The following is a 25,813-nucleotide window of genomic DNA, read 5'->3' on the forward strand; positions in this document are numbered from 1 at the left end:
TTGCTCCAGACTGTGCATGTGGAGCTGATGACACAGGAGAGCAGAATCTGGGAGAGCACTTACTCGGCAGTGGGTGACAGCAGTGGCGGTAAGCCTTGTGCCAGGGGCCCTGTCCCAAGCTGTCAGTGGCAGCAGTGCAGACCGTGGTGTCCAGCAGTAGGGAGAGGCTGCAGTCCTGTTCCCACAATTATTGTTTTTGGTGTGGTTTGGGCTGAGGTCCCCACTGCTGTGTAGCATCTCCTGTTCCTGCCCATTTTTAAAGTCTTTTCCTCCGCCTTCCCAGAGAGTCTAGAGCTTCCCAGTATCCTTTTACTAAATCCCCATGCTGCTTAAATCACACAGAGTCATCCTTAGTTGCAAGAAGCTAAGAACACTGGCTGACACAGGGGGTGAAACATTAACTCAAGAGAAGCTTTCCATGTACCAGCCACAGATAGATTCATTTGTCTAATCAGCTAATTGTCACCTTGGGAAACAGCAGGACCCCGGGAAAGAGTTTTTGTTGATGGCGGAGGAGAGTCTGTTCTTACGGGCATTAGCTGATGGGCTTGCCCAGAAGGACACTGGGCAGACGCTTCGAGGGACAGATATCCAAGGGACTAGGCTGGGGCAGTGCAAAATGGAGAGAGATACGATGACAGAAAAGATGATGCCACAATAAGAGCAATAGCTAACACGGGCTGACATTAATGCTATTGACTGTGGAAGCTGGCTGAAGGGGCCTTGTTTACACTTGTAGAGCATTCCAGGGAAGTTACTGCTTTGCCAAAGTGAGACCACTGATTTTATCACTTTGGTTTGCCTAAACGTTTCTGTTGACACTTAGCCTTCAGGGTAACAGTAATCAGCCTGTGGGATTTCTATCCCCTCCCCATCCCCACACCACCCCTGCATTAGGCCCTTTATGATTTAGTAAGCAGGGATAAAAAGGCAAGGACAGAGTAAATTCTCAACTACCAAAAGGGCTGTGTCTTTATGATCTTTTCCCCAGAGAGGAGCACAGAAATCGTTCACTGAGGGGAGGGAAGGAGAAAGGAAACTAGGAATGTAGTGAGTACAGATACTGAACATCTGCTAAGAAGTTGTTTGTGGGTTTTGTGGACAGTAGGGGCAGTTCACAAGTTAGTAGAATTCTCTCCTTTCTGCAGTCCTCTTTACTTTCCCTTAGAACAAGGACTGTGCCCAGCGTTCAGGGACTGCCTGAATAAACTCAGGGCCCTCAGTTATTGTTCTCTTAACTTTTCCACGGAAGGGTCAGATTTGCCTGCTGGAGTCTCCAGGCGGGGACCAGGGCCCCCAGAGAGGATTCTGCCGCAGGCCCACTCTGGCCGCAGCGGTGATGCAAGCCAAGGCAGGAGGCGAGAGGTCCCATCTCAGACTACCCAGCTTGGCTCTGAAAGACTTGTCCTTGGGGAACCCTCAGAACACTGACTCTCGCCATCCATAGGATGTGCTCTTGGAGTGGTTTTTGCCGTAGGGTAGCACTGAACGATTTCCCTTTCTCACCTGTTCCATGGATGTCACCAAGGGAAGGGCACAAAAATAATCTAAGTGAAACTACCAAAAAGAAAAAAGTAAGGAAAGAAAAAAACACAAGCTGCGTTTGATTTAAAAAATATTTATAAGAAACATTTTTTATTTTCATAGAATGTCACTTAATAAATATTTTACCAGGATGATTGAGGATGCATCACAATGATAGGGAAGAACTTGGGACAACTAAGGGATGGAAACATTTTAAACTTTAATTTAAACCTCAGTTCTTCAGACTTGTCCTCTGCACCAGATCTTGAAACCCGGCAGAGAAAGTGTCCTTACGTGTACAGACCAAGTTTCTAACGTTGGCGCGTAGCCAGGTCAGTATATGGAGGACCAGTGGCAGCGGTTCTTGATTACCTGAAGCAGAGGCTTCCTGAAAGTGAGGAAGATGACAGTGCAGGCCACCAGCAGGGTGAGGCAGCTGGGAAGAATGAGCACGAGGTACAGCAGGCCCATGTCTACCCGCTCCCACTTACAGACCTGAGGAACGCCTCCGGGCAGCTCCGTCAGGCGAATGATCCTGGAGGAGAGGTTGCAAGTGACCATGGCCAAGTCGGCGACAGTGTGCAGGCGCTGCAGGGCCCCCCAGTCCTCCACCCCACAGCAGTCATACGGATTCTGACTGAGGTAGATGGTCCGCAGACTTCCCATGAGCTGCTCAGACACAGCCCTCTGAGGAAGGGCCGTGAGCAAGTTTCTGCGGAGATCCAGGGTCTGCAGGGCCAGGCTGCCCCTGAACCTTGGGAAACTGGTCAAGGCATTTCCCGACAGATCCAAGTCCCTCAGATTCCCAAACGCAGAGAAGTCCAACTCCTTGAAGCCGGAACTGAGGCCCACGTTCCTGAGAGACAGGACCTGTAACGTGGGGGCAATGTCCCAGAGAGGGGCGATGCTCCCATTCAGAAGCCCCCAGTTACCAGACAGGTCTAAGTGGGTGAGGGCCATGCCCTGGAACGAGCAGTCTTGTAGTGCCCCCAGCCCACAGCCCTCCAGAGACAGGCTCCTCAAAGAGGCCACATTTCTGAAATCCACACAGCCGGGGGTGCCCCCGGGGTCTAAGTCCCCCGGCCGGGGACAAAGTGAGATCTGATTGTGGCTCATGTCGATTGTAGCGAGGTTACTGGCATCAGCAAAAAGGCCAGTGGGGACACCCAGGAGCTGGTTGGAGCTCAGGTTGAAGGACCGGAGGCTCCTCAGGCAGCCAGGGAGCCCCGGAGCCAAGTGCACCTCCGACAGCTGGTTCTGGCTCAGGTCCAGCTCGGTGAGCGCCCCTGGCGGCTCGTGCTCCCGGATGTGGAGCGTCATCAGGCAATTCTGGTTGAGGTTCAGGTGGGAGAGGGAAGGCATTTTCTTCAGGAAACCGTCCGGCAGATACTGGAACTGGTTCTGGCTCATATCCAGGAAGCGGAGATCAGAGAGGTCACTGGAAGAGAACTCTTCCCAGAGGTTGACGGTGCTGATGTTGGTCACGTTGCCGTCCATGAAGAGGAACTGGGCCACCATCTCCTGCGGCGACGAGGTGTTGTACAGGTCCCTGTAGAAGCCCATGTTGTTGTCCCGCAGCAGGAGGGTGTGCAGCTTGCTGCACTGAGGCAGGAGGGGGAAAAACAGCAGCTGATTGTGAGAGAGGTCCAGCGTCTCTAGCTCAAAGGTGGCCTCTCCCCCCGATGCCAGGAACCACTCCAGGACGTTGTAGCTGACGTTGAGGGACCGCAGCTGGGTGAGGGCGAAGTCCACAATGCAAGGAAGGTTGTTATAGGCCAGGTTGAGGTGTCTCAGCTCAGGCAAGCCGTCGAAAGCACCACCCTCAATCTCAAAGATGTAGTTCCTCTGCAAATCCAGCTCCCTGAGGCGGCCCAGGCCCTCGAAGACAGAGTCATCCAGCCTCATGATGGTGTTCCTGGCCAGGGACACGGACTCCAGTGAAGAGAGGTTCTGTAGCATGAGGGCCGCCATGTCTTCCGTCAGGGAGTTCCCTGACAGGTCCAGCCTGCGCAGACCCCGCAGGCCATGGAGAGCAGCTGCTGTCTCCTTGTAGCTCTCGGAGAGTGAGTTGTCAGGCAGTGCCAGGCTGCACAGGCGAGCCTGCTCCTGGAAGGCGCCACGGCTGATGTGCTCCAGGTGGCAGCTGTGCAGACTGAGGCTCTCCAGGAGAGGGTAACGCTGCAGCGAGTGGTTCCACAGGGTCTTGAGAGGGTTGGCATCCAGGAGGAGTGTCTGGGAGGATGGCGGGAGATTGCTGGGCACTGAAGCAAGGTTCTGCCCTCGACAGTCAGCGACTCCATCCAGCTAGGTCCAAAAACACACGTCAGCAGGGCGGGGGCCTCTGAGGTGAGGGTTTATGTACAGAAACTTAGTTCACTCATCAGACTGTTCACTAAGGCTCCAGGCCTCACTCAACACACACAGCATATTAGAGAAGATCTGAGAACCTGTCCATCGGGTGCTGAGTGCTGACCATTGTATTGCAGTTTGGTGTTAACTACAGAGAGGAACTGAGGATCAGGTCCCTACTTGGGTTTGAATCCCACCTCTGCCATTTATTCCCTATGTGACCTCGAGCAAATAATTTAGTCTAAATCTATTGTTTCCTCAGAAAAATGGAGATAAAGTTAGCACCTACTTCAGACGATTGTAGTGAGATTAGGCAAGAGGCTGCACAGTGCCCGGCACACAGTGGACGCTATTAATGCAAGTGGTCACTATTGCATTGTTATCGCTATGATCATAACACTGTGTGTTTAACAGGGACGCTGCCCAAGAACCAGCAGCACTGTGGCATCTTCATTTTACCTGAAAGAATTTTGCCTGGGAGGCTCCTCTGTGCTCTCGATTGATAAGTATTACAGCTCAAGAGGACGTGAGAGTTCATCACCAGCCTGAATCATACAGAGAAGTAAAGGGGTCTGGAGAGGACAGGTGAAGAGCCAGTGACAGAGCTGGGACCGGAGCCCAGAGCTCTTATTGCCCAATCCAGTGCTTTTCCTGAACGCCATTCTACCGCGACTGTGTGGCGAAGCTGCCAGGACGGATGGGTCTGGTCTCACTGCAGGAATCACACAAGCCTCAGGATACTTTCCTTCAGCCCACTTTCTACAAGATTGGGAAAAGCAATCATCCACAGGGTATCCCTTCGGTGTCCAGGAAAAAAGTTTTAAGTGATGAGATGGAAGAGCAATGGCATTTCTTTCCACAGATTGGTCAGTACAACAAGGTCAGTGATTGCCTAAAATTGTGGGCCCAGTCCCACGAGGCAAGCAGAGTAGTGGAACAGGGGAGAAAACTCCTGAGAGAGAGGAAGAAGCACAGCTTTGGAAAAGATGACACACTCGAGTCTGAATCTTGGCTCTGACACTTATTAGCTTTGGTCTCTGGGCAAGGAATTAACCTCTTGGAACCCCAAGTTCTTTATCTGATTATTAAAATAAAACTTCTCATAATTAAACATTGATACACTATAGAAATAATGAAAATTAAACTATTCAGTAACCTCAGCCTCTCCTTCAAAGAAACGTTGTTAACCTTTTGTTACATCTCCTCTGGACTCTTTTCCAAAGACATTCTCTAACTTACAAAAATTTTTCTTTGCAATATGGGTGGACCTAGAGATTATCATACTAAGTGAAGTAAGCCAGACAGAGAAAGACAAACATCATATGATATCGCTTATATGTGGAATCTTTAAAAAAAAAAAAAAAAGGATACAAATGAATTTATATACAAAACATAAATAGACCCGCAGACATAGAAAACAAACTTATGGTTACCATTAGGGAGAGATAAATCAGCAGTTTGGGATTAACATATACACACTACTGTATATAAAATAGATAACCAACAAGGACCTCCTGTATAGCACAGGGAACTCTACTCAATATTTTGTAATAACCCGTACAGGAAAATAATCTGAAAAAGAATATATATATACACACACACACACACACACACACACACACACACACACACACACACACATATGAATCATTTTGCTGTATACCTGAAACTAACACAACATTGTAAATCAACTATACTTCAATTTTTAAAATAAAATAAAAAACATTTTAAAATGGGACTGTACTCTACAAACCATTCAGTAAGCGACTTCCTCCCCTCCCCCATTAATAATATGTGATAGATATATTGCCTTGGCAATAAAAGTAAATTTGACCACATTCTTTTAGGCAACTGTATATTAGTTCATTGCATGAATAGCACAGTGGCTAAGAGCCAGATCTCTACGATCAGCCCATCTTGATTCTGCTTTTTATCAAATGGGTGAGCTTGGGCTGGTACCTAACCAGTTGGGACCTTCATTACACCACCTGTAAAATGTAAATTATACTTGTAATTTTCCCTTGGGTTTTTTTTTTTTTTTTTTTTAGGATTCAGTGTGATTGTTTATGTAAAGCACTTAACATAGAACCTGTCACATAAATGTTTAATAAATGTTTGCTGGAACAATTATTAGCATGCTCTAATTAGTTAATCTCCTATCGTTGAGCATTTGAGTTATATCTAATTTCCAGATGAATGTTAGAATGAATTTTTCTAGTTCTTTCTACACCTCCCCTCCCCCCCAAAAAAGTCTGGAGTTTTGATTGGGATTGCATTATAATCACAGAGTAATTTGGGGGAGAACTGACATCTTTACAAAATTGAATCTCTCCATACAGAAACAAGATGCATTTCTTTATTTGAGTAAGTGTTGGTCTCCCCCCCGTGGGGACTGAAGAGTGCTGTGGTTAGGGGCTTTCCTCAAGCTGTGAGACCCTGTTTCACCAGAGTTGCTGCAGTTGCTGGGGACATGTCTCTGCAATTCCTGCAGCCCCACTGACGTGTTGCAAAAAGTCCACGTGGCCATCAGAGCCCAAGAAAGCTTACCACATACACTTCGTGATAATGTTGCATGGCTAATGCAAGGAGGGGCTTTGGAGAGTAGCTGGACTTTCAAACTCTCAACCCTCAATTCAAAAGAGCACTGGAAAGCCACTCTTTGATCTCACTGGTAGCCGAGTCCCTACTCCTGCCCACCAGGCTGCAGAGGGTCAGGCAGGGAGTCTAGCCTGAACCCTGCAAGCTGTCAAAGAACTTGCGCTTTATTCCCTCCTCTTCTTATGCCTGGTAACTCCTGAATTAGCTACTGTGAAGTTAATCTTTCATTGTCTCTGTAAGGGAATAATGGACGTCTGTATGGCAGAGACTAACAACAATAATAACAGTAGGGCTTCCCTGGTGGCGCAGTGGCTGAGAGTCCGCCTGCCAATGCAGGGGACACGGGTTCGTGCCCCGGTCCGGGAAGATCCCACATGCCGCCGAGCAGCTGCGCCCGTGAGCCATGGCCGCTGAGCCTGCGCGTCCGGAGCCTGTGCTCCGCAACGGGAGAGGCCACAACAGTGAGAGGCCCGCGTACCGCAAAAAAAAAAAAAAAAAAAAAAAAAAAAAAAAAAAAAAGAATAATAACAGTAGATAAAACACATGGCACTTACTACACACAAGGCACTGTTCTGAGTGCTTTACATACATTAACTCATTTAGTCATCATTGCAGCCCAGTGTTACGGTATTATTGTAGTATGGTATTATTACCTACATATTTTACAGATGAGGAAACTGAAGCACAGATTGGCCCAATGTCACCAGCTAGTAAGTGGTGGGGCTGGGATTTAAACCTGGTCTGGCTCACAATCCCTACCCCCTACCAGAGTCTACTTCAGCACAGTGGTTAGAGGTTACTAAAAGTGGTCAAGAACCACGACCAGCTGGGTTTTTAAGATTCATCGGCTTTAAGAACACATTTTTGAATGTTATTAACCCTGACATCCATTTTGTCTTCCCAGTGCCCAGTATATAACACGGCTCACGGAATATTCATTAAATGTATGTTGCTCAACTTTTAATACCACTAAGTTACAGACAAAGGAGAAAATTTCTAGAGAGTGCTCAGTTATTAGGAGCCAAGTCTGCTTCCACATATAGGCTGAAAGCCCTGGAGAGGGTGAACCGTAAAAGCTCAGGTATCTCTCCCTAGATTGCTGTAAGCCTGAGCGTTGTCAAGGACGTTGCTGTGCAGGGCAGCCTGGGCAGCGTGCTCTTCAGTACAGCTGGTTAAGCATTTGCCATGGACTCACACACAGACTCTGAGTCAGGGCTTCTTCAACTTTAATATTCCCCCCCACCAAGAGATTCTGATACCATTAGTGGAGCTCCATCATCCAGATTCTTAACAAGGTGTTCTTGTTCCAGGTGGCTGACCTTGGCCTGTCTCTGGGATCACCTGTCCTTAGCAGGTATGAGAAAGGTGGGGCAGGGCCTTTCCCAGGCATCATCTTTACCTTTGATTAAAGAGCAGCTTGCACATGGCATCGTGGTAAGTAGGTACAGAGTGATTAAGACTCATTCATTCCCTTCCCTCCTTGACTGACAATCCATCAGCTTTCCAAATGGACCCAACCTCGTCAGGACAGGAGTAACAGACAACTTGGAGTGCCCAGGAAAACTCACCAACTCACAGCCCCCTTGGGAAGTGGCCATGACATTTCCACTTCGATTCCTCCATTCCACTGTCAAGAAGTGAAAACCCAGGCAGAGCCAGAGGGGCAGTAACTCCATCTCAAGTGCAGCACTGTGGACAGAGGGCAAGAAAGAAGCGGGTAAGAGAAGGATATCCCAGAGGGATGCTATGCGCTCCCAGGAGAAAGAGCCAGTTCTCAGTATGTCCGCTGTTGGAGGCCCACGGCTACAGGGAGGTGGAAACCCACAGATTATTCAAATACCTCAACTTAGCCAACACATTTAACCTCTCACTCAACTGTCAACAAGAACTCATTTTCATTTTGCTTCTACCATTTGATGGGCAGGTGGCTGAACCTGAAACTCCCAAGAGTCCAGCAACAGAAGAAAGAAGCAAATCATTTGAGGAACTGGGTCTCAGGTCACCTAGAGTTTGCCATGTTTCATAGTTCTCTTGAAATGTTCCTCTCAAAGCTCAAATCTGCCATGCATCACCTGAGCTCAATAAATATCTGCTGAATGAATGAATAGTGAACTGGGATTGAAACACTAATTGTAGCCTCTGGTCTCATAGAGTTACTAATTGCTGTGTCAACATGAGGCTTTTAGAAAAGAGTAGACCTCACTGATTAACTCATTTGAATAGAGACCTTTGAAAAAATGATTTTGATATTTTGCCTGCATGAGGGAAAATGCTGAGGGAAAAATGAAAAAGCAATCTTCAGATATAATAAGGGTTATGGATGAAGTGTGGTTACCGGCTCTCTTACCTGGCCGCTGAGCACACAACTGGAGTCATGAGAAGGCATAAAATTATACATAGACCAATAGAATTTTAGAACTAAGAGAAACCATAATGGAAATGTAATATACCCTCCACTGCCACATTTTTACAGGGCCAAAGATAAAAAGGCCATAGGTAGTAAGGGCTTATTCAAGATTCCAGATCAACTTAGTGGCAGGGCTGGAAGTAGCCCCCAGAACCCCCACCCCCAAGCTCTAGGATGAGTAGCCAGGGTAATTTCTCTCCCAGTAGGCACTGTTGAATTGACTACCCTCTTGTTGGGAGAGTTTATAGCCCAGTGGCATCCCCTCCTAGCTCTGCATTCCTCAGAATCAGAGGCAAGAGCCTGGTCCCAGCATTTTGCCTGCCCTGTCCTCTCCTTGACATCCCCCCAGGAAGGACCACAGGAAGGACCACCGGGTCTGCCCTTGAATTGTCTCCTGGGCCAGCAGTTCCAGTGCTGACATGGACTCCTCACCTATTCCATGGGACCCACAGACATTTCTGCCTGACACATCTAGCCATCTTGGGCCCCTTCCTCTTTCCCTTTCTTTGAATAAGTTTACACATCTCTAAGGCTAATTTTAACTTTCTGGTCAGATTTGAATACTCACCAGTGAAAGACTAACAGAAAATCTAAGTGAATCCAGGTAAGTCAGCTTTAACTTTCACTTCAGGTCAGGCCAGCTTTCCTTACCACAGAGGGAACCTCCAATTCAGAATTCAGCCATATTTGCCAGACACTGGGAGTCCCCTTCCCAGGCTCTCCTTCTACTTCTGCACCTGTGCAGGAATTATTACCTCATGGCACGTACAGGGCACAGATGGCAAAAACAGGGCCATATGGGCTCCTGTCCTCAGTGAACTCCCAATACACACACACACACACACACAAACACACACACACACACACACACACACACACGGTAGGATCACTGCCCACCTTGAGATAAGGTTGCCAGACTTAGCAAATTACAAGATGCTGTTGGAATGCCAGATAAACAAAAAACAACTTCTTAGTGTAAATATGTCCCATGCAATATTTGGGACATACTTATACTAAAAAAAATTCATTATTTGTCCAACATTCAAATTTCACTGGGTTTGAATTGAGGAGAGACAGAAAGATGGGAACCATGGACTTACTCCCTTTGTCCTTCATCTCCTCTGTCAGGCTTGGGATGGTACATGCTGCTGTGACACTGAGCCTTTTAGAACAGTCAACCCTGTATATTGATACTGAGTTTAGATGTGTTCAGGTCTAGAGTGCAGACTGGAATGCTCGATGGGTCTGGTGTCCGTTATGCCCAGAGTGTAATTTTAATTTCTGGGTCAACAAGAAAAGTTTTGCAAATTTAAAGCATATTTTCTCCTTTCTCCTAAACTCAGTCAAACAGCCCAGAAAAACTCTTGCTGTGCCCTCTGGGCACTCCATCTCTCATGAGACAGCCTGAGAAAATTATGGGATTTGGAACCAGACAGACCAGGATTTGAATTCTGGCTCCAGTATTTGTTATTTGTCCTTGAGCAAGTCACATAAATTCTCCGAGACTCAGATAATCCTGTTATAAAACAGAGATAATAATAACTACTCAGAATTTTTATGAGAATCAAATAGTATATACATAAGTGCTTCAACTATGAAGGTACTTAATAACAATTATTATTTATGAGTTCTTAACACCAGTGAGCTGGATGAGTGATTGTTACTCCTATGTGTAATCTCCAAGGTAATTGAACAGCCACAGAAAAAAGGGAAAAGAATGAATAATTTGGTGGAAGAATGAGTAAATCATTCTACCAACTAAATGTGTGAAAGTTACGTGGGAAGGTTGGACTACAAATTCTGCATTAATAAATTCCAGAAAAAAACTTATTTGAATAGAAAAAAAAGAAAAGGCTAATCCCAGTAACAGATGACTGTGCTGGCTGAGAGCAGTTTGTCCTCAGAGCCATAGTTTACCCTGCCCCACCCAGCTCTGGTTTGCAGGGACTGATTTCTGAAGGCTCTGGGTGTCAGCTGGCCTCCGGCTGGTTTGGTCAATGGGGAGCACTACTGGGAGGTTAGAGAAGTCCTTGAGTTTCTTCTGGTGACTCCCAGGTTCTGGTAGTCCTCCCAGTATCCTCCCCCTACCTAGGGGAGGTGGCAGCTTCCCAAAGTTGCTAATCTCTGGATTAACTGTCTGTACTCCGGTTGGCTTTTCAGCCTCTTTCATCACGTGTAGCCAATTTCCTGCATTAAATTTCCTCTGTTTTAAATAATCTGTGTGTTCCTGTTTCCTGGTTGGAGCCTGATGGATACAATGATGTAAGTGAGAATGGGCTTGGAACAATACAAAACAAAAAGGTATGTAATGACTCTGAAAAGCAATAAGAGACTTTCAAAATAATAACCGTTTAGGTTGAGAAACACTCTTCCTGGGGTGTGTGGCTGCAGAAGCCTTCCTCAGAGCCACGGCATGGTGAAGAGTACAAGATAAACAGTTGGGATGCCAAGTCTCATTGGAAAATCCCATGAGCTCCCTCCTGTGTGCACAGGACTGCTTCCCTCCACCCACACTTACCCTCAGCTGGGTGAGGACCACTCAACAGTGTCTCCAGATGTATGAGAGCGTCTACGCTTGAGTGTGCTTTTTAAAAAGTAACCATCCCACTTTACTCCTATCTGTCTGATATCTTCTGAAAAATACATCCATTTTTTAAACCAAATGTTTCTCATCTTAGATACATTTTTGGCGGAGAAAGGGAAGTGAATGAAGAACAATTATGATGGAGAGCACACATGACAGTATGACATTAACAATTTAAATGGGGTCACCTGGAACCTCCCCTTGTTATAATTAGAAGGGCTTGGACCAAGGGTGCCTATTTCATGGGCTGTGAACCACTGTGGGAGCCACAGAGTAATACAAAAGAACTGCAAATCAACCCATTTTCCAAGTAGGGTCTGAAAAAGTACCATGTTTCCTCCTGGTCTAGGTGACCACTGGGAAAATAACCCATAGAAGACCTGAGATCCTGACATGAGAAGCAGATGGCATTAACAGAATCTGCTTGTATCTGTTCTTCTTAAACCAGATAAAGAGGTTGAAGAGTTCTTTCCAAGTGTGGAAGCAGAAAATAGTAAGTCCCATTCTTTTTTTTTGCAGTACGCGGGCCTCTCACTGTTGTGGCCTCTCCCGTTGCGGAGCACAGGCTCCGGATGCGCAGGCTCAGCGGCCATGGCTCACGGGCCCAGCTGCTCGGCGGCATGTGGGATCTTCCCAGGCCAGGGCACAAACCCGTGTCCCCTGCATCGGTAGGCAGACTCTCAACCACTGCGCCACCAGGGAAGCCCTGACAAACACACATGTACACTATTTTTTTTCACATGGATGTAGGTTTTCCTGTATTAATATTCCTTATTAATATTTTTTAAAAATATTAATATTCCTTATTCTTTTAAGGGTTATTAATTCCAAATAGCTTTCTGTTGTCATGGAATGTCTTTATCAGCGGATAGTAAAACACAACCATCAAGGAAGGGCTGATCTACAGGTATTTTTGTCCATAAAAAGGTATCCTCACACTCAAAGTTTGGGAATACTAAGGAGTAACTCTGACCTGAGTTTTGGTTTTGCTTTGTTGGTATTTTCTGATTCGTTTTCAGGAAAGGATGCTGGATTTCTAGTATTTGGGGGCACCCTGAACATCATCTCCTCACTCCCTCTCACCTCCCCACCTTCTCCAGCTGCTGCTACTACTACAGCAGCTGCCTCCAGAGCTGGGACTGCAACCTCTTTGCTAATGCCACTATTAGCAAGTGCTAAGAGTGTTATCCATACATTAGCATGTAACTGAGAATTTTCTCTGCAAAATAATCAGATAAGCTTAAAAAGCTTTAAAGAAATAGGTCTTGTAGGTGAAAGTGGGGAACTCTCAGTGTTAGAAACAAATATTTATAGACTGGTTGTGGGTGGGGCAGGGGGGAGGGGATGAGGGGCAGAATCTCTAGAAGCAGAGTTTGCACAAGTATGGAGTGTAAACGTGTGATGGTGACATCACTGAACACAAAAGGCACGGGTGCTAGGTAGAGGACTCCACAGAAAGGGAGTCCGCCTTTGTTTAAAAATAAAAGAGCAGATCCCACTTGGGACCCTGGGAGAAAGGGAAGGGCAGCTGGTCACAGACCACAGAAAACAGATAATAAAGAACAGAAACCCCAGTCTATGACCACTTCAAATAATTCCTGCTACCAAGAGGTATCTGAATGCCTCAGGCAAGCAGCCCTGGTCTCTGATTCTTAGCAAAAAAAAAAAAAAAAAGAGTGATCTCAACTGTCACCAAATGGTTATACTTAGCATCTCCCATGATGAGACCACCCGCATCCTGAGTCTCCAGGTGTGGTGCCTTGGGAAACACAAAGTCCCATATTGGTAGTACCCTTGCCAAAAATTGTTTGCCCTGAACCAGTCATAATGAAAGATTCAGACTGTAAGATGTCCTACAAGACAACTGGCTTGGACTCTTCAAAATAAAGTCAGTCTTGAAAAACAAAGAAAGGCAGGGGAAGGGAGAGGTCTGATTACAAGTGACTAAGAAACATAATAACCGAATCCCATGCATGTACCTTGAGTTGATTTTGGATTTTAAAAAATCTCTAAAAGAAAAACTTGAGACAATTGGGGAAATTTACATGTGTACTAGGTGATGTCTTTTTAGGTGATATTATGTACAAATGATATTACCAGATTATTGCTAATTTTCTTAGGTATGATAATGATGTTGTGGTTATGCAGATAAATGCCTTATTGTTAGGAAATGCAGGCTGAAGTATTTAGGGGTGAAATTTCATGATGTCTACAATTTATGTAACCTTCTTTCAAATGGCTCAACAAAGATAGAGAGAGTGAGAAGGACAGAGAGAGGGAGAGAGAGAGAGAGAGAGCATTAAAGCTAATTATTACCAACTGAAAAATTTAGCACTGTACTTTCTTTTAACTTTCCCGTAAATTTGAAAATTTTCAAAATTAAAAAATAATGGGAAAAATAAAATAAATGTTGGAGTTCCTAAAGGGAGAGGGATTATGGTAATCTTTTATCCCCAAATGTCCAGGAATATACATTTTTCAAACTTTCTTCTCAGAAAGGTACTCAGGAAACAGTTGTTAAATTTAAAATGCATTACACATAAACCTTTAAAATATCCTGAAAATTCTAACATTTTGACATTCAAACTAGAGCTTCCAGACAGCATCTCTCACACCTGAAAGGGGCACAGAAGTGTTAGATCACGTGGCCTGACTGTGGTTCAGGAAACACTGTTGATGTACTACGGTAATTTCCACTGTCCAGGTCAATTGCTCTGTCCACCAGACCCACAGTCCCTCTGGAGGGGCAGCCCTCAGGAGAAGCTTATGACCTCACCACTACCTGGACCTCCACCAAGCTGACAGAACCTTCAGGAAGCACCTGACCGGGGGAGGTCACTCCTTACTTGTGGCCATTACCCTATGAGTGATCTCAGCGCAGAGAGACAAGGGAGAGAATTAGGGAATTAGCAGTGGAAATTGGAGCCAAGAGGCACAGAGAGAGGAGGTAGAGTTGAATTTTTGAGGGATTTGCCACGAGGAAGCAAAAGCAGAAGCTAGACGACAAGGCATATGGAAAGAAAAGAATGAGATAGTCAACAGAGGGCAAAGATCAGAGAAGATGGACTAGGAAGAATGACGAGAGGGTGGACTGCAAAGGCTGGGAGAGAGGGTGGGGAGATGGGCTCAAGGCTGCCTCTCTGGTTCCTGGTGGTTCTTGGAAAATGGCTGGGCTCATTTCCAAGCTCCATGGTTTTTCATGATAGCACCTCACCACCATCACCACCCCCATAGGCTGGCCCAAAAGTTGCATCTTAGCAACAAAAAGAACCTAACTAAAACAGGACGTGCGCTCTTTGATAAGCTTGAACACAAAGACAAAACAGAACGTAATATTTCAAAGGAGCACATTCAAGCATTATGATGCTACCTGAAAATTAGAAAGTAGCTGAAATCTGAATGCAAGAATGTATTTTTCAAAGTGCACCCTACAGGCAAGAATCACAAGGGATGGTAAAACTATAGAGTGAAAATTTGTTGGGAAACAAGATATTAATATAGTCTTAAAGTATCTTATTAATATAAGTTACTTGTTAATTTTTTTTTTTTTTTTTGCGGTATGCAGGCCTCTCACTGTTGTGGCCTCTCCCGTTGCGGAGCACAGGCTCCGGACGCGCAGGCTCAGTGGCCATGGCTCACGGGCCCAGCCGCCCCTCGGCGTGTGGGATCTTCCCGGACCGGGGCACAAACCCGTGTCCCCTGCATCGGCAGGTGGACTCTCAACCACTGCGCCACCAGGGAAGCCCTATCCTTGTTCTTATAAAATACACACTGAATTATTTAGAGGTAAAGGGGTGATGTCTGCAACATTACTAAAGTTCCAATTTCTCCTCATCCTCACCAACACTTGTCATTTTCTGTCGTTTTTATTATAGCCATCCTAGCAGGTGTGAAGTGCTATCTCTTTGTTGCTTTGATTTGCATTTCCCTGATGACTAGTAATGTTGCACATTTTTCATGTGTTTATTGGCCATTTCTATATCTTCTTTGGAGAAATGTACAAAATGTGTACTTTCGCATCCAAAGATTTTTAAATTTTGATTTTGGAATTACATGTAAAAGAAAATGCAGAATAGTTATAAAAGTAAAGAACCAGTTGTATTCCTATATTTTGCAAAGAATATTGACTCATTAAAAAAGAACTTGCAGGGCTTCCCTGGTGGCGCAGTGGTTGGGAGTCTGCCTGCCGTTGCAGGACACACGGGTTCATGCCCCGGTCTGGGAGGATCCCGCATGCCGCGGAGCGGCTGGGCCTGTGAGCCATGGCCACTGGGCCTGCACGTCCGGAGCCTGTGCTCCGCAACGGGAGAGGCCACAGCAGTGAGAGGCCCGCGTACCGGAAAAAAAAAAAAAGAACTTGCAAATTGAGGATTGGAACAAGAGAGCATTTAGAACTGAGATGTGTGAATTCAGACCTCGTAATTTGCTTCTCTGGTTTCCTCTCTTAATAATGAATTTGTTAACAGAAATAGACTAACATAGAAAATAAATGTATGGTTACCATAAGAGGAAAAGGGTGGGGGAGGGATACATTAGGAGTTTAGGATTAACAAACACACACTACTATATATAAAATAGATAGCCAACAAGGACCTACTATGTAGCACAGGGAACTGTATTCAGTATCTTGTAATAACCTATAATGGAAAAGAACATGAAAAAGAATAGATAGATAGGTATGTGTATAATTGAACCACTTTGCTGTACACCTGAAACTAACACAACAGAGTTAATCAACTATACTTCAAGTTTTAAAAAATAATGAATTTGTTAAAATATAGGCAATACAATGGCTTTTGAGTGCCCCCCGAAATTGTCTCATATCCTGCAGATAGGAGAGAGCAAATTGGCACACTTTTTCTGAAGGACAATTTAACACGATTTATCAAAGACCTTGAAAACATTATTTTATACAATAATTCCACTTCTAGGGATTTATACTTAGGAATTACAGTGTAGGTAAAAATATTTTTACAGAAATATTCATTGCTGTATTCAGTGATAATACTGCAAATATTCAGTGATAAAAATAAAAAGGTGGAAATCATCTAAAAGTCCAACAATGAAAGGATTGGCTAAATACATTATGATACAGCTATACAATAGGTATAATGTGTGGCAATTAAAAATGCTTCAGTAGCAATATATTCAACACAGAAAGATGTCAGGAAGCTGCTCACTAAACAGGCAGCTGCCACCCCAGGTGTGTTAAAGCACAGGCAGGTGGACAGCTTCCCAGGGATGAGGATACTATAATGATGACAAAAACTATTTTTTGAACTTTGTTGTAAAAGTTGTCTTAATACAGTAATAACCTTGCAACACAGGCATTATGATTCCCATTTTACTGGGGAGGATATTGAGGCCAAGAAGTTGGTGATGTACTCAAGATAAGAGCCAGGCTTTGAACCTGTTCCATGTGTCCCCCTTACCCTGGGCTCTTCCTTTACCTTTGCAGCCACCTTTCCAGGGGCTGGGCTAAGAATATGCAACCCCAGATCTAAAACCCCTGGACTCTGAAAAGTAAAAGTAGTGTGTATAATAAAACTTATTTTAGTTATTAGTCAGTGATATTTTTTCTTCCACTGACTCCAAACATAATCCTTTTAAGCATACTCACAACTCAATTCTAAGTAATTATGAGAAATTCTCCATTTCAGTGATATTTATTAGGCTCTGATTATGATGTATATTTTAATTTTTAACTAATAATAGAATAGATTGTTTCTATTCTTTAAAAGCTTATCTTAATATAGTAATTGAAGTTGATGGCTGGCAAATTAGAAAATACAAAGAAGCAAAGATACAGATGTGGACAAAGTAAATATCAGGTGCAATTCTCCCCACTGTTGAGATGCTGACACGTATGTACCCTTTCAAGTATTTTCTACACACACGCAGATGCATGCATATTTTTTTAACAAATATACTACACATTCTGTTTTGTATTTTCCCTATTGTACTATTGGGGCCCCTTTGCATTTGCTTCCAGGACTTGGATCCCCCTTTAAACCTGGACAAAGAAATGAGGAGTTGCATCATTTGAATTTGTTGGAATGCTCCTTGAATATGTGGTCCTAAGAATTTATGTGAGGAAGGACAGTTCTGTGGCACGTGACTCTTAGCAACTGCACTTTCATTCAAATTTTGTAACTGACCACCCTTTTGAGAAGAACTGCAGCATTCTGAAGGGACTATCCACCAGTATTTCAGAGGTGAGAACACTCAGGCCAGAGAAATGAAGTGACACGGACAAGGTGCCACAGAGAATGCAATGCCATGGTTTCCAAGCACCAGTTTAAAATCCAGATCTCTTTTTCCTACTCGGAGCCTAGCACACCTGGTCAGCCAGGCTCCACAAAGGCTCTTGTGAGAAAAGTCTTCATCTGGGAAAGGTTGAGGCTCTGCCTCCACCTGGAGGGAGGCTGGAGGCCACAGCAGCTCTTCTTCCTTTGGGCTCTTCCTATAGCAAAGCCAGGCAGCCAGGGTGTGGAGCGCTGCCTGAGGGCTACCCTGCTGACTTTGTCTCCTCGGGGCTACAAATGAGTCAACCAGCTTCCCCTGTGTGGTCAAGGTCAGCCCTTTAGAACCAACAGAAGTCAAGTCACTCTGTCCCGTTCCATAGACACAGGCTGCATCTGGCCACAGGTCTTAAAAGATGCAAATCTGCTCCCACGGGGGTGATAACACCTTGTTCTTACACGGCTGGTGGTGTCTCCTTTGTATAGAGAGACATACATACTCTCTGTGGATAGGCACCCAACCAATAACGCATTCGTTTCAAACTTGTTGTTTCTGTTCAGTATATAGGTTTGTTCTCTCTGATCATTTCACTCCTGTGGTGGCTCTGGTTGACAATAACAGCTGCCTTGCTGACCTCACAGTGTTGTGTCAAGACTGAATTAGAGGGCTTCCCTGGTGGCGCTGTGGTTAAGAACCCGCCTGCCAATGCAGGGGACACGGGCTCGAGCCCTGGTCCGGGAAGATCCCACATGCCGCGGAGCAACTAAGCCCGCGTGCCACAACTTCGAGCTTGCGCTCTAGAGCCCGCGAGCCACAACTACTGAGCCCGTGTGCCTAGAGCCCCTGCTCTGCAACAAGAGAAGCCACCGCAATGAGAAGCCCACGCACTGCAATGAGGAGTAACCCTCACTCGCCACAACTACAAAAAGCCCACGCACAGCAACAAAGACCCAATTCAGCCAAAAATAAAATAAATAAGAAATTGAATTAAAAAAAAAAAGAATGAGAGAATGGGTGTGAAAAGGCTTTGTCAATAAGGAAATGTTGTGGATTACACTAGTAAGATAAGGTAGTGTCAGGCTAAAGGGAAGACAGAGTTCCTCTGTGCAAACAGGGAGCTGGTGTTAACTAAGACAGAGGAACTGCAGTACCTTCTCCCTTCCATGTGTGAGCCTTGGGATATTCAGAGGAGACAACACCCAGAGTCTGTGGGAGATTATGGATGGAAGGAGTTATAGGTGATAACCGAGATTTATTGCCCAGAGTGGACATGTATCACTCCCACCCAACCAGCCGACCCTGGTTCCCTTGAGAAAGAGGGCAACTGAGGAATGAAATGATATAGATTCCTGATAACTGATCAGCTCAACTGGGATAGTACTCAAGCTCCCAGATTGTCTTCTAGGCTCTTAACTGTAGTATCTAATGTTTATTGAGTGCTCACCTTGGGATAAGTGCTAGGCCAGGTGCTCTACATATAATAATCCTCACAAAATCCTAGCAAGTAAATGTTATCATCCTCATCTTACACTTGGTAAATTGAGGCTCACAAAGGTTTGGGCCACATAGCTAGAGATGTTAGAGCTGCAATTCAAACTTAGTCTGTGAAGCCAGCAAAACTCAGTGTCAATTCCACAAGCCCCAGCCATCCTGGGATACTGGCTATCCCTGACTAAATCACACATGTTTCCTCTGTGGGAAAGGTCCTTTTTCTGGTATTCTCCAACTGCTGAACTCTTATTCATCCTTCAAGGCCCAGGACATGTGTCACCTCCTCATCATATCCTCATAGTTCAGATGCGCAATAATTCAATAATCCAAATAACATGCTACTATAGTATAGTTATAATGCCTATGGAAGTCTTACATTTAAAAAAATATTTTATTTTTATGTTTATGAAAAGAATGTGAGTGGTAATTGGGTATTAATAGTAATTTGACTTTTCCCCCAATTTTTATTATGAAAATTTTTAACATACAGAAAAGTTGAAAAAATTTAACAGTGATCACTGGTATACCCACTACCTAGATTCTACTATTAATAGTTTACTATATTTGTTTTTAATCTCATATCTATCCATCTACCTATCCTTCTATCCATCCTTCAAGCCATCTTATTTTTTGATGCATTTCAAAACAGATTAGAGTCATACGTACACCTCCCCCTAAATACTTCAGAATGCATATCAAGTGATTTTTAAAAATCAATTAATTAATTTATTTATTTTTGGCTGCTTTGGGTCTTCGTTGCTGTGTGTTCTTTCTCTAGTTGTGGTGACTGGGGGCGACTCTTTGTTGCAGTGCACGGGCTTCTCATTGCAGTGGCTTCTCTTGTTGCAGGGCATGGGCTCTAGGCACGCGGGCTACCATAGTTGTGACACACGGGCTCAGTAGTTGTGGCGCACGGGCTTAGCTGCTCCGCAGCATGTAGGATCTTCCCGGACCAGGGCTCAAACCCATGTCCCCTGCACTGGCAGGTGGATTCTTAACCACTGTGCCACGAGGGAAGCCCTTCTCTAACACTTATTTGAGTTCACAGAGGAATGGGAGTAATGTGATATTTTTAACGCCCTCCCCCAAATAATGATTTTTAGGGAGTTGTTGGATAAAGCCAAAACAACTGGATTATAATTTAGTGCTACTGGTTAATAATAATAATAATAGCACTTGAGGTTGCAAAGGCTTCTTATAGATATTTGATCTCATGTAATACTTGCAACAGTTCTACATAGTAGGAATTATTACCTCCATTTATTATTGTGGTAAAATAGACATATAATTTACCATTTTAACCCTTTTTGAGAGCACAATTCAGCAGAATTAAATACACTCACACTGTTTTGCAATCTCACCATTATCCTTCTCTAGAAGTTTTCCATTATCCCAAACTGAAATTCTTTCCCATCAAACAATAACTCCCCATTCTTCTCTCCCCTCAGCCCCTGGTAACCACTATTCCCTTTCTATACATTTGCCTATTCTAGGTACCACATATAAGTGGAATCATATACTATCTGTCCTTTCCTGCCTGGATTATTTCATTTAGGATAATGGTTTCAAGGTCCCTCTCTGTTATAGCATGCATTCGAAATTCATTCCTTTTTATGACTGAATAATATAGAGACCACATTTTGTTTCTCCATTCATCCATCAATGGACATTTGGGTTGTTTCTACCTTTTGGTCACTGTGAATAATACTGTTACGAACATTGGTGTACAAATATCTATGTTAGAGTCCTTGCTGACTGTCCCCATTTTACAGATAAGAAATCCAAAATTCAAAAAGGCCAAAATGAATATCTTAAGTCTCATGGCTTATAGAAAGTGAAGCCAAAACCAGAGCTGAGTTCTGGCCTAGGTAGGAGGTGCTGGATGGGCACCTGTATGGGAGGAATATATGTTGGATGAATGTTCAGCTGGGTTGCACAGGTAAGTAGTTGTTGGTAAACAGGTATCCCATGAGCCCCACCCCAGCTGCCTGGCCCCTCTCTTGTAACTCCCAGTTCCCTCTCCCCCATGATCCAGCAACCAAGGAGGTAACACCTGACCCAGCAGGGGCCCCCAGGACCCTGCTTCTAAGGACAATGTCCATTCTGTTTGGTCAGTGCCCGTTCCATGTGGTGTTTGATATCCTGAATAGCACCCCTGAGTGTTCGGAGGGCTATGGTCTTCTCTGGGGATGAGGTACCCTGTCAATGCCATGGGGTGTACCTATGACAGAGATGAGGGCCTTTGGAGGTTCTGTAAAAAGAGCTAGAAAGCCTAGAAAAAACTGGGGATTTAGAAGGAAATAAGAAGACAGTAACATTAGTGAAAATGGAAACTTCAGTTTAGGGACCCAAGGAAGGGTACAAGAACCTAGAAAAAGAAAAAGGCCATCAGGAGAGTCCCACGAGGAAGTCTCAGGGTGTCAGGCTGGGCAGCGATAGGGAGACCATTAACATGTCTGAGGGTGAAGGAGGTGGCCCAGGGCCAGGCATGGAAAGACCCACTTGCCACGGACCCTACAGGCTGAGGAAAAGAGCTCAGCCTTTCCCTTTGGTGGGACCACTGAGGGGAGACACTGGAAAGGCAGGAGAGACCTGAGGGATCATGGCTGGGCCTAATAAGGAGCAAAAATAGAGATGATCAGGAGGGGCCAGTGTCCAGCCTGACATCTAAAACAGAATGATATGAAGTTATTGGGGAGTATGATGTGCACCCCAAGATGAGCCCCTGAGCAGCATTGTGGGTGCTGGGTTGCCTCAGACACTTAGGTCCTGCTTAAGAGAGCCAGGGTGGAAAGACAGAGAGCCCCAAGTGCTACCTTGTGAAGAAAAATCCCCTCCCAATTCTTTTCTTTCTCGGAGGGGCCAACAGAAAGTTTCTTGGGGCACACAGCACAGCACTTGAGCAAGGTGACCTTGTGGGCTGAGGTTGGAGGTGGGGAGTCCCTGTGTCCTCACAGCGTTTTGTGGCCACGTTTAGCACCAGCCCTGCTCATCATGCCCACCTCGCTAGTGAGAACCACTACAGGGTTCTACTTCTTCTTTTATGCCCTTTCTTCAGCCTGAAATCACTCACGCATCAAAATGAGAAGACACGTGTGGTTTGGTCTCAGCCGCTGACTCCACGCACTCTGGAAATCAGTTGGTTTTGCCTACCCACGTTCATTTCTCCTTCTGGTAACAGCTCCTCAATTCCCCTTTGAGGAGACCACCACTTCCTTTCTTTTCTCTCTTCCTTTTATTTTAAAAAATGTTTTACTTGTGGTAAAATACACTAACATAAAATTTACCACCTTAACCATTTTTAAGTGTAGAAATCATTAGTGTTAAGTATATTTACACTGCTGTGCGACCAACCCCCTTCCATTCTTCAAAAGTCTGTGTTCTTTCGGGTCTAGCCTCAACTCATGCTCCAAGATGAGCCCTATGATCAAGGCTGGGCCCATCAGAGCCTCCTAATTCCTTAACCACAGTGATTGGTTTATAACAGGTACAGCACAGATGCCAAGCCCATGAGAATCAACCTAAACACTTTTGCTAGGACTATTAGAAAAGAGGCTTTCTTCTCCCTGCTTCAGATGCCAAACTGGTGGGAATTAAGCTGAGAGCTGCAGGCAGCCATCTTTGTCAACAGCTTTAGGATCTGCCTGATAATGAAGCCTACACGAAGGAAAGCAAAGGTGAGGAATGGAGATAGATGGATGCCTGGCAATGTTTGAGCACCCAGATCCAGCCATGCCTGAAGCTATTCCCCATAGACTTTTTGGTCATTTGAAACAATAAATCCTCTTTTTTTTCCCCCCTGAAACCAAGCTCAGTTAGGTTTTTGTCATGTGAAACTAAACGACCCCTAAACTCAAGTTGACAGTTGCTTGTGACGCTTGATAAGATCAGTAGCCTTTTTCCCTCTCCTCACCTCTCTGAGCTTTCAGAGACCAGCATCTAACGTAGCCCAGAACCCCCCACATATTGAACACATAACATTCGTTTGATGATGAGGTTGAGAAGAATAATTTGGGGGGAAATGAGAATAATAGAGAAAAATATTTCTCACTAATGTGCAGGTACATCAGTGAGCATCCCTGACCATACATGCATGTCCTAGAAAGATAATGTTTTTCAGTCATGGGTGAAAGCCCACCCTCCCCTAATGTATGTGGTTACAGTGTGGATCGGAGCATGATGTGAGGTACACCTAGTGTTCCATCCAAGAATCTAGCTCACACTTTGTGATGTGGATGTACGCTACAGCCAGAACACAAATTACAATCAGTACTAGCAACACTCTTTCGAAAGAATCAAAAGGACTAGAGACAGACAGGTCAATGTATCCCTAACACAGGCCCCGGGACAATTACCAGGAGCCTGCTCTCTGTTTGGGACCCTCCTGTTCTTGGATGATGGGTTTAAGGACTCTATGGGATCAGGTTCACATGGGTTTTCATGAAGTTCCCATGAGGGCACCCATTAGATGAGATCACCCTCTTTGTGAAAGAGGTTTTGATTTTTGTTGAACCTAAAGACGGGAGTTGAGGTTACCCCCCACCCCCCGGGGCCCATGATTCTATAATCCCCTCTAGGAACTCTCAAACATACATGTACAAACCTATGTGGTATGTGAGGAAAATAAACAAGTCTCAGGGCTATAAAACCCAGTAAACCATCAACCTCCACAGAAAGAGTCTGTGCAGCACAGCCAGTAGGTGATGGGGACACAGGAGACCTCAGAAGGCCAACTCTACAAACTCTGAATGATTCTGCTGTCCAGACTCCTAATAGGCTGTTCCCGTCATGGAAGAAACCTCCCGTGGAGTCCCTTCACTCCCACCTGGAAGTGCGCCACCCTGGACCAGCCCTATCCAGGGGCTCCATTCCTAGGACCTTGCCTCAGCCTCCTGGGGTCCCAGCCACCGTTGGACACGTGGTCACCTCCCCTCAGGGATGTGGTGAGCTGGCAGCCCATTCTGTGGGCGGCACACAGTCCCCTCGGTGGCTCCTTCTGTCAGCTCCTGCGGGCAGGGGGATATATGCTGAATCCTCCAGAATCTAGCCCACATGGAGAAGCTGCGTGGGCTACAGAAGAACACTGTACAAGGGGATCAGAGGCCTGGACTCTAGTCAGGCTTGTGGGTTCAAGTAACAGAACCTGGGGAATCTCCCAAGGACACACACTCTGTGGGGAAGGGGCTTTGTCTTCTTCACAGCTCTAGCCCCACCCAACACCTTGAACTCCAACTCGCCTGCACATGGAAGATATCCATAAATACGTTGTTGTTAGTGCGTTGCAGGGTCTTCATCTATGAAATCGTGGTTCTCAGTCCACGTTGTTGGGCAGGAAAGGCAGGCTGAGTGTTCACAGAGCAGTCTCACTACATCCAGTCATCCAGCCCAGGGAGGGAGCATTACTGTTCCCGTTTCGCAGACAAAGAAACCGAGGCTCAGGAATTCCCCCCACAGAGTCAGGAATCAAACCTAGGTCTGACTCTGAAGCCCTCACTGTTTCCACTACACCACGCCACCTCTAAGTCTCCCAGAGGGAGGTATTTCCACCTCCACCCAGAGCTGTAGTCCCCAAACAGAACTGGTGGAGCTTGGATGCAGCAAGCCACAACTTCCCCGTCAGCCCCGAGCTGTGGGCCACGGACGCTGACCTCCTGCCTTCCCACTCTTCCGAGCCGCCCGCCTCTGGAGGGACCGCGGCTGCCCCTCAGGAAATACTCACGGCTCCCGCAGGCCCAGGCGGCTCCGCGGGGCGCATCCTCTCCCGGGGCTCTGGCCTCCTCCTCGACAGCAGCCGAACGCGGGGTTGAACTGCCTGCTCTCTCTGGGGCATCAGATTATTTTAGCACTTGCGGAAGGAACTGACGGAAACTGAAGTCACATGGCGAACGAGCAGCTCAGCAACTCAGCACTCACAGAGAGCAGGCATCTTAGAGGGAACTGCCGCCGCGGGTGGGTGGCAGGGGGGATGGGAGAGGGCGGAATGGTCTCCCAGCAGTGCTAACCAAGGCTCCCCAGGGCTTCTGGCCTTCGAGATTTTGAGGGGGTAGGGAACTGGGGGCCCTGCCTACGAGTTCTGCTGACCCAGAAACTCTTCTTCAAGGTTATGTCCAAGGGTCAAGCTAGGGCAAACTTTGAGAATGGGTAGGATACACGTTTCCCAATTGGGAGAGAGTCATCCGCTCAGCTAGTCTTTACTTGACTCCAGCAAATCAAAACAAGAAAAAGAAATGGAAATTGCTTTGTGGTGCCATGAACTGCTTGATCGTAGGCAGCATGGATGAATTTTTTTGTACCCGATGTGTACAAAATTCCCTGCTAGCTCTTGCCAAGAATGCAAAAGGATAATTGAATTCATAGTAGGCACCATCAAAGAGGTGTGCCAGGCACTACACTAAGCGCTTTCTATGCATTATCTCATAGCTCCTCTTCTCCAAAAACTTACCATCTTGGACTTCCCTGGTGGCGCAGTGGTTAAGAGTCAGCCTGCCAATGCAGGGGACACGGGTTCAAGCCCTGGTCGGGGAAGATCCTACATGCCTAGGAGCAACGAAGCTCAAGGGCCACAACCGCTGAGCCTGCGTGCCACAACTACTGAAGCCCACATGCCTAGAGCCCGT

General features: G+C 45.7%; 1 protein-coding gene across 2 annotated transcripts; it reads right to left on the minus strand.

Annotated features, from left to right (window-relative positions):
• Nucleotides 1–1,056: 1,056 nt before the first annotated feature.
• On the minus strand, nucleotides 1,057–25,076 carry NRROS (negative regulator of reactive oxygen species). 2 transcript variants are annotated; one of them, XM_024752067.1, is made up of 4 exons: nucleotides 24,916–25,076; nucleotides 24,434–24,598; nucleotides 8,040–8,160; nucleotides 1,057–3,828 (listed from the first exon to the last, which is right to left on the minus strand). In XM_024752067.1, the coding sequence occupies exons 2-4, from the start codon at nucleotides 24,439–24,441 to the stop codon at nucleotides 1,858–1,860; spliced, it is 2,100 nt and encodes a 699-aa protein (XP_024607835.1). In that variant the 5' UTR covers nucleotides 24,442–24,598; nucleotides 24,916–25,076; the 3' UTR covers nucleotides 1,057–1,857. The 2 variants fall into 2 exon arrangements, with proteins under 2 accessions (XP_024607835.1, XP_024607836.1); XM_024752068.1 differs by lacking the exon at nucleotides 24,434–24,598 and having other exon boundaries at nucleotides 1,603–3,828; nucleotides 24,916–25,075.
• Nucleotides 25,077–25,813: the final 737 nt, after the last annotated feature.

This window comes from Neophocaena asiaeorientalis, unplaced genomic scaffold (genome assembly GCF_003031525.2).
Source record: "Neophocaena asiaeorientalis asiaeorientalis breed wild unplaced genomic scaffold, Neophocaena_asiaeorientalis_V1.1 scaffold293, whole genome shotgun sequence".
Lineage (NCBI taxonomy): Eukaryota > Metazoa > Chordata > Mammalia > Artiodactyla > Phocoenidae > Neophocaena > Neophocaena asiaeorientalis.